A 9,442-nucleotide genomic window follows, 5' to 3' on the forward strand; every position below is an offset into this window, starting at 1 on the left:
AATATCACATGTGAATCACAAATCCAGCTTTGCAAAGGGGCAAGGCAACACAACAGGCAGTTCTGTGTTAGCATCAGCAGTCAGGCTCAAATAAATACCATCTTCTAATCTAGTGAATGCCCCTTCTTCAGAGACTGCTCTGGTGCTCTGCCATCTCACACAGCAGAGTGTGATTCACGTACTGCAGCCCAGAGTTAGGTTGTTGCAACATTGAAATGGGTGTGGTTGGCAGGATGGCTGGGCATAAATCACTACAGAACTAAAGCAAATGTGTGCACCGTGCCAGGCTGGACTTGAATAGACACAGGAATTGTGGAAAGATGAGGACAAGATAGCAGAGAACAATGGAAAAACCAGCTGAAAAGGAGGACATGCTAAAGGAGTTATTTGTGCACATTTGGGGCTATATTTTTCTTGGGTGCAAAGCAAAATGAAAAGCTCCTAAACGCCCAAATGATGAGAACTGTGTGTGGTAAATAGATATGATTCATGCTGACAAAATTGAAAGAGTAATCAATACTGATAAAGTAATTAATATTTGGAAATAATAAAACAGTTAAAGGTGTAATGCCAAGCAAGAAAGGGAGACGAGGGTTCCCCCCCCTCCCTACAAGTCTCCTGCAGATGTTCAGAAAAGAGAGAAGCAAGAGATAACTATGACTAAATTTAGTTGGAAGAGAGGAGAATTTGGTTGGACACCAGGCAAATGTTGATTATATGAGATTCACTGCTTTAATGTTAGAACACAATATTGGCTTATACAGTACCAGCTTGGTGCACATGTGTAATCCAAAAGATGAACTACAGGACATGGAGGAAGAGGAGAGGCCTTCCTCAAAGAAGATCCCCAAAGAGTGGTGCAACTTACTTAAAGAATGGTGGAGCATGAGTGGTAAAGGTGATGATGAGGGCGGTGATACAAGTGTGATGAATTTAAAATAGGAGGAGATGGTAATGGCCAAATACAGCATAAAAAGGAGAATGTTGGCTTGACAAGCTTGTACGTGAGGTGACGGGGGGTCCAAAAGCCCTGCACTCCGTACCCCACGCATACCCCACGAGATTATTTTTGCTTATACGCTATTATCAGGACGAAATTATTCGTTATTTACAGCAAACGATACTGTCAATATTTTAAGTGTATTCAATTGTATTTATATTAAGCTACATAATTCAAATTGCTGTTTTATTTCATTTTGTTTGGTTGTTTTTTTGTTGTGGTTTTTTTTTTAATTGGAAAATTGGGCAAATATTTGGCTGAGCCCCCCGCTGAGCTATCCTGGCCGGCCGGCATTCCCCGCTGGGCTTCTGCCCTGAGGATAATAGCCGACATAGCTGGCGCACCGAACATAGCGGACGCCCGAACAGCGAGGGGCCCCTGGGCCGACATCTGAACCGCTGTGATATCCTGGCCGCGGAACTGAATGCCGGACCTGGCATTTCAGAGGAGCAGCATTTCTTCGTGAAATTGTCACTGCCTCCGCGCCAGAAATCCTGGAAGGGGAAGCTCTTCGTTATAGAAGGACTCTTCTGGACAGGAGGGCAGCCGACCCGCAACCCCGACACCTGAACACTTGCTCGTGGAGGCTGACGAGCAGACGACCCCCAGCAGAACTTTGACCCACAACAGGCTGAAGAATTGTAAGTTTAACACAGCCTTTCTTGCTTGCAAAATATTTTTTCCTTGGGTCCTTTTTTTTTGGTTTTTTTTTTTTTTTTTTTTTTTTTTTTTTCTTGCGGGGGCCTGAAAAAATGGGGCCTTTCTACTCCCTAAGAATCACAGGGAACAGTTTCCTCTCAACCCCACAGCAATGTGGGTACAAGTTGTGGGACCGAGTAAGCCTGTCACCCCGGTGCCCCCGGTGCCCGCCGTGCCCCCGTACCGATGTGGGCGCCGGGCCCCCTCCGCGCGCCCCGGGCCCGCACGGCCTCGCGGATCCGCTCCACCTCCTGCTGGTAGCGCCGCTTGTCCAGGCGCGCCCCCTCCTTGGCCGCCCTCAGCGCCCCTTCCAGGGCCTGCACTCGCCCAGCCGTAGCGCGCAGCCGCTTCTCCAGCTTCGGAAGCTCACAGCGCAGGTCTGCATTGTCACGGACCAGCTGTGCGACACGTCAGTACCGGCACCGGCACCGGCACCCGCCGGCACCGGGACCCCGCCGGGGCTGGGACCCCGCCCGGACCCGCTGCGGCACCGCCCGTGCCACCCGAACCTGTCCCCGCACCTGTCCCTGCCCCGCACCTGTCCTACACCGGCTGTGCGACACGGCAGAACCGGCACCGGGACCGCGGCGGGAGCGGGAGCCACTCCCAACATCACCGGCACCGGCACCGGCACCGACACCCGCACACACCGGTGCCGGCACCGGCACGGACCCGCTCCGGTTCCGGCAGTGGCACCGGCACCGGGCACTCAGCGGCTCAGCCCCGCAGCCCGGCCCCGCAGCCCCCCGGCGCCAGCAGCGCCTCGGGGGTCGCCGTGCCCCCAGCGGTACCTGGGGGTGTCCCGGCCCCCCCAGCAGTGTCCCGGGCTGTCCTCCCAGCACTGTCCCGGGCTGTCCCAGCACTGTCCCGGGCTGTCCCGAGCTGTCCCGGGCTGTCCCAGCACTGTCCCGAGCTGTCCCCCCAGAACTGTCCCGGGCTGTCCCAGCAGTGTCCCGGCTGTCCCGAGCTGTCCCGGGCTGTCCCAGCAGTGTCCCGGCTGTCCCGGGCTGTCCCGGGCTGTCCCAGCAGTGTCCCGGGCTGTCCCAGCAGTGTCCCGGCTGTCCCGGGCTGTCCCGGGCTGTCCCGCCCCCCCAGCAGTGCCGCATGCAGGGGGGGCTGTGCCGGGGGACAGTGAGGGGGGCTGGGGGCGCAGGGAGTGAGGGAGGGGCTCACAGCCGGGGGGGCACTCAGGGAAGGGGCGCCGGGGGAGCCAGGAAAGCGAGCGGGGGCTGCGGCACTGGAGGGGCCCTGGGGTGGGTGCCCCCTGCCCCCCGTGCCCCCCCCGCGCACCTGTTTGTGAACCTTTGTAAGCTGCTCCAGGTTGTTCTCAAGAAAGGAAATCTTCTGCTTCTGGGAGTGGAGCCCCCCACTGTCCTCGGGTTCCAGCTCTGCGCTCTGGGGGCACGGGGACCCCCGTCGGAACCAGATCCCCCACTGGAAACCCTTCCCTTCCCTTCCCTTCCCTTCCCTTCCCTTCCCTTCCCGGATCTTCCCTTCCCTTCCCGGAACTTCCCTTCCCGGAACTTCCCTTCCCGGAACTTCCCTTCCCTTCCCGGAACTTCCCTTCCCTTCCCGGAACTTCCCTTCCCTTCCCGGAACTTCCCTTCCCTTCCCCCCTGGCTGAGAGCAGCAGACCCTGTGCAGCACCCTGCATTGGTGATGGCCCATCAATTAGGTCCTATCAAGTGTGTGTTAATTAGGGAGGAGCTTTGTTTTGCCTGCTGACATTGCTTGTCAGGCTGTGTCCCTGGAGATGCTCTTGATGGCTTCCCTCTTTTCCTGGGCATGGCACTGGAGGAGGTCTGGGCCCAGATGATCCCACGGAAGGAAATTTCTCCCCATTTTTCCCCTTTTCCCCCCTCACTTTCTTGACTCGAGTCGTGACGTCTTGAACAAACAGCTTGCGCAGGTTGTGGAGGGTCTGGAGTTCACGGGCCTGGGGGGGGTGCGGAGGGTTCGGGGGTGCACGGGGACCCCCCAGACCCCCCCCAGGCCCCTCTGAGCCCCCCAGGACCCCCCACCTACCACGGTCTCCTCCAGCCCCTTGAGGTCCTGCTTGGACTGCTCGTGGCGCTCGTACAGGAGCCTGGGGGGCAGGGACCCCAAGTTAGGGGGGCTCAATGCAAGGGGGGCACCCCTGGGTTTGGGGGGGCCACCCAGGATTGGAGGGGGTCGGTGCAAGGAGGGGAGGGCACCCCAAAGTTGGGAGGGTCACTTCAAGTTTGAGGGGGGCAGCAAAAGAATGGAGGTTCCAAGGTTAGAGGGACCCCGAGGTTGGGGAGCACCCCAAAGTTGGGGGGGTCACTTGAAGGTTGGGGGATGTCTGGGGGTCCTGGGGGGCTCTGGGGGTCAGGTTTAGGGTCCCAAGGATGGGTCCTGGGGGTTTGGGGTTCCTGGTGTGTCAGCAGGGTCAGGGGGGATGGGTGGGGGTCCTGTGGTGAGTTCCTGGTGAGTCTGGGAGTTGGGGTCCCCAGGGGAATGTGGGGGAGCCCCAGGGGTTGGGTTGGGGTCCCCAGGGGAGTCCTGGGGATTGGGTTGGGGTCCCCAGGGGAGCCCTGGCAGTTGAGTTGGGGTCCCCAGGGTGATCACAGGGGTTGGGTTGGGGTCCCCAGGGGAATCCCAAGGAGCCCTGGGGGTCGGGTTGGAGTCCCCAGGGTGATCTAGGGGTGCCCCAGGGGTTGGGTTGGGGTCCCCAGGGGAATGTGGGGGAGCCCCAGGGGTTGTGTTGGGGTCCCCAGGGGAGTCCTGGGGGTTGAGTTGGGGTCCCCAGGGTGATCACAGGGGTTGGGTTGGGGTCCCCAGGGGAATCCCAAGGAGCCCTGGGGGTCGGGTTGGAGTCCCCAGGGTGATCTAGGGGTGCCCCAGGGGTTGGGTTGGGGTCCCCAGGGGAATGTGGGGGAGCCCTGGAAGTTGGGTTGGGGTCCCCAGGGGAATCCCAAGGAGCCCCGGGGGTTGGTTTGGGTCCCCAGGAGGATCTAGGGGTGCTCTGGAGGTTGGGTTGGGGTCCCCAGGGGAATGTGGGGAGCCCCAGGGATTGGGTTGGGGTCCCCAGGGGAATGCCGAGGAGCCCTGGGGGTTGGGGTCCCCAGGAGGATCTAGGGGAGCCCCAGGAATTGGGTTGGGGTCTCAAACAGAATCTAGTGGAGCCCTGGGGATTGGGTTGGGGTCCCCAGGGGAATCCTGGGGAATGTGGGGTCCCCAGGGGAATGTGGGGAGCCCCAGGGATTGGGTTGGGGTCCCCAGGGGAATCCCGGGGAATGTGGGGTTTGATTGGGGTCCCTGGGGGAATCCCGGGGGTTGGGTTGGGGTCCCCAGGGGAATGTGGGGAGCCCCGGGGGTTGGGGTCCCCAGGAGGATCCAGGGGTGCCCCGGGGGTTGGGTTGGGGTCGCAGGGGAGCCCCAGAGGCCCCGGGCTGGGGTCCTGGGGGTCTCACGTGAGCTCCTGCAGCCGCGCCGCCTTGGCCCTCTCCTCGGCCCGCAGCGCCTCGTGCTCCGCCCGCAGCCGCTCCAGCTCCAGCTCCAGCTTCTGGTTCTGGCTGTGACGGACACACGGACACGGGTCAGGCATGGACGGACACGGGGACAGGAACGGATCGACGGGAGGACACGGGAGCAGATGGATAGATGAGGGAAGGAAGGAAGGATGGATGATGGATAATGGATGGATGGATGGAGGGATGGATGGAGGATGGATAGATGGATGGATGATGATGGATGGATGCTGGATGGATGGATGGAGGGATGGATGGAGGATGGATAGATGGATGGATGATGATGGATGGATGCTGGATGGATGGATGGAGGGATGGATGGAGGATGGATAGATGGATGGATGATGATGGATGGATGCTGGATGGATGGATGGAGGGATGGATGGAGGATGGATAGATGGATGGATGATGATGGATGGATGCTGGATGGATGGATGGAGGGATGGATGGAGGATGGATAGATGGATGGATGATGATGGATGGATGCTGGATGGATGGATGGAGGGATGGATGGAGGATGGATAGATGGATGGATGATGATGGATGGATGCTGGATGGATGGATGGAGGGATGGATGGAGGATGGATAGATGGATGGATGATGATGGATGGATGCTGGATGGATGGATGGAGGGATGGATGGAGGATGGATAGATGGATGGATGATGATGGATGGATGCTGGATGGATGGATGGAGGGATGGATGGAGGATGGATAGATGGATGGATGATGATGGATGGATGCTGGATGGATGGATGGAGGGATGGATGGAGGATGGATAGATGGATGGATGATGATGGATGGATGCTGGATGGATGGATGGAGGGATGGATGGAGGATGGATAGATGGATGGATGATGATGGATGGATGCTGGATGGATGGATGGAGGGATGGATGGAGGATGGATAGATGGATGGATGATGATGGATGGATGCTGGATGGATGGATGGAGGGATGGATGGAGGATGGATAGATGGATGGATGATGATGGATGGATGCTGGATGGATGGATGGAGGGATGGATGGAGGATGGATAGATGGATGGATGATGATGGATGGATGCTGGATGGATGGATGGAGGGATGGATGGAGGATGGATAGATGGATGGATGATGATGGATGGATGCTGGATGGATGGATGGAGGGATGGATGGAGGATGGATAGATGGATGGATGATGATGGATGGATGCTGGATGGATGGATGGAGGGATGGATGGAGGATGGATAGATGGATGGATGATGATGGATGGATGCTGGATGGATGGATGGAGGGATGGATGGAGGATGGATAGATGGATGGATGATGATGGATGGATGCTGGATGGATGGATGGAGGGATGGATGGAGGATGGATAGATGGATGGATGATGATGGATGGATGCTGGATGGATGGATGGAGGGATGGATGGAGGATGGATAGATGGATGGATGATGATGGATGGATGCTGGATGGATGGATGGAGGGATGGATGGAGGATGGATAGATGGATGGATGATGATGGATGGATGCTGGATGGATGGATGGAGGGATGGATGGAGGATGGATAGATGGATGGATGATGATGGATGGATGCTGGATGGATGGATGGAGGGATGGATGGAGGATGGATAGATGGATGGATGATGATGGATGGATGCTGGATGGATGGATGGAGGGATGGATGGAGGATGGATAGATGGATGGATGATGATGGATGGATGCTGGATGGATGGATGGAGGGATGGATGGAGGATGGATAGATGGATGGATGATGATGGATGGATGCTGGATGGATGGATGGAGGGATGGATGGAGGATGGATAGATGGATGGATGATGATGGATGGATGCTGGATGGATGGATGGAGGGATGGATGGAGGATGGATAGATGGATGGATGATGATGGATGGATGCTGGATGGATGGATGGAGGGATGGATGGAGGATGGATAGATGGATGGATGATGATGGATGGATGCTGGATGGATGGATGGAGGGATGGATGGAGGATGGATAGATGGATGGATGATGATGGATGGATGCTGGATGGATGGATGGAGGGATGGATGGAGGATGGATAGATGGATGGATGATGATGGATGGATGCTGGATGGATGGATGGAGGGATGGATGGAGGATGGATAGATGGATGGATGATGATGGATGGATGCTGGATGGATGGATGGAGGGATGGATGGAGGATGGATAGATGGATGGATGATGATGGATGGATGCTGGATGGATGGATGGAGGGATGGATGGAGGATGGATAGATGGATGGATGATGATGGATGGATGCTGGATGGATGGATGGAGGGATGGATGGAGGATGGATGATGGATGGATGGGGTCAAGTTCATGTGAGGTTTTGGGGGTCAGGTTGGGGGTCTGATTTGGGGTCAGGTTTGGGGTCAGGTCTGGGGTCAGGTTGGGGGTCAGGTTCACGTCAGGGTGGGCTCAGGGCTCTGGCCAGGTGGGGCTCTGGCCGGGGTCACTCACTCCCGCAGCTCGTCGATGGTTTTCTGCCGCTCGTTGACCTCGTCGCGCAGCCGCGCCAGCTGCTTGTGCTGGGCCTCGCGCTGGCTCTCGAGCTGCAGCTCCAGCGCCGCCTGCGCCCGCGGGCGCCTCAGCTCAGGCACCCCAACATTTCCTGGGCACCCCAGTACCTCCCACCAGGGCACCTCCCGGGGACCCACACCCAACACCCCACAGGGACCCCACACCCCACGGGGATCCCACTCCCGAACGTCCCCCAGGGACCCAAACACCCCTACATTCGCAGGGATCCTACACCTCAACATCCCGGGGATCCCATACCCCAAACACCCCCAGGGACTCCACATCCCAACACATCTCAGAGACCCCACACCCCAACCACCCACAGGGACGCCATACCCAACACCTCCCAGGGACCCCCCAGGGACCCAACACGCTTGGGGACCCCACACTGCAACACCTCCCAGGGACCCCACACCCCAACACCCTTGGGGACCCCACTCCCCAACATCCCCTAGGGACCCAAACACCCCTACATTTGCAGGGATCCCCCACCCCAACATCCCCAGGACGCCCGCACCTGGATGGATGGATGGATGATGGAGGATGGATGGATGGATGGATGGTTGGATGAGGGTTGATGGATGGATGGATGGATGGATGGATGGATGGATGATGGATGATGGATGGATGGATGGATGGATGGATGGATGGATGGATGGATGATGGATGGATGGATGATGGATGATGGATGGATGATGGATGGATGATGGATGGATGGATGGATGGATGGATGGATGGATGGATGGATGATGGATGGATGGATGGATGGGGTCAAGTTCATGTGAGGTTTTGGGGTCAGGTTTGGGGTCAGATTTGGGGCCAGGTTTGGGGTCAGGTTGGGGGTCAGGTTGGGGGTCAGGTTCACGTCAGGGTGGGCTCAGGGCTCTGGCCAGGTGGGGCTCTGGCCGGGGTCACTCACTCCCGCAGCTCGTCGATGGTTTTCTGCCGCTCGTTGACCTCGTCGCGCAGCCGCGCCAGCTGCTTGTGCTGGGCCTCGCGCTGGCTCTCGAGCTGCAGCTCCAGCGCCGCCTGCGCCCGCGGGCGCCTCAGCTCGGGCACCCCAACATTTCCTGGGCACCCCAGCACCTCCCACCAGGGCACCTCCCGGGGACCCACGCCCAACACCCCACAGGGACCCCACACCAAACACCCCACGGGGATCCCACTCCCCAACGTCCCCCAGGGACCCAAACACCCCTACATTCGCAGGGATCCTACACCTCAACATCCCGGGGATCCCATACCCCAAACACCCCCAGGGACCCCACATCCCAACACATCTCAGAGACCCCACACCCCAACAACCCACAGGGACGCCATACCAAACACCTCCCAGGGACCCCCCAGGGACCCAACACGCTTGGGGACCCCACACTGCAACACCTCCCAGGGACCCCACACCCCAACACCCTTGGGGACCCCACTCCCCAACATCCCCTAGGGACCCAAACACCCCTACATTTGCAGGGATCCCCCACCCCAACATCCCCAGGACCCCCACACCAAACAACGCCCAGGGACCCCACACCCCCAGGGACCCACGCAGCCCTACACCCGCGGGGACCCCACACCCCAACACCCCCCAGGGACCCTCAGCACGCCCACATTCCCAGCGAGTCCTTGGAGCTGCCATCTCCCAGGGACCCCCACACCGTGCACCCAGCCTCGTGGAGACCCCAACCTCCCCAGCATCCCCCCCACACCCCCCAGACC

The 9,442-nt window shown here is 58.6% G+C and overlaps 1 protein-coding gene across 1 annotated transcript in view; it reads right to left on the minus strand.

Annotated features, from left to right (window-relative positions):
• Positions 1-1,471: 1,471 nt before the first annotated feature.
• KIF5A (kinesin family member 5A) overlaps positions 1,472-9,442 on the minus strand; it is a 27,142-nt gene continuing 19,171 nt past the window's right edge. Inside the window, exons 13-19 of the mRNA XM_039703317.1 lie at positions 8,649-8,799; positions 5,134-5,235; positions 3,725-3,785; positions 3,564-3,635; positions 2,990-3,094; positions 1,884-2,097; positions 1,472-1,614 (exon numbers count right to left, since the gene is read on the minus strand). Of these exons, the coding sequence (XP_039559251.1) occupies positions 1,472-1,614; positions 1,884-2,097; positions 2,990-3,094; positions 3,564-3,635; positions 3,725-3,785; positions 5,134-5,235; positions 8,649-8,799 (848 nt within the window). The remainder of the gene's footprint in view (positions 1,615-1,883; positions 2,098-2,989; positions 3,095-3,563; positions 3,636-3,724; positions 3,786-5,133; positions 5,236-8,648; positions 8,800-9,442) is intronic.

Source organism: Passer montanus, unplaced genomic scaffold (genome assembly GCF_014805655.1).
Source record: "Passer montanus isolate IOZ18808 unplaced genomic scaffold, ASM1480565v1 scaffold162, whole genome shotgun sequence".
In the NCBI taxonomy this organism is placed as follows: domain Eukaryota; kingdom Metazoa; phylum Chordata; class Aves; order Passeriformes; family Passeridae; genus Passer; species Passer montanus.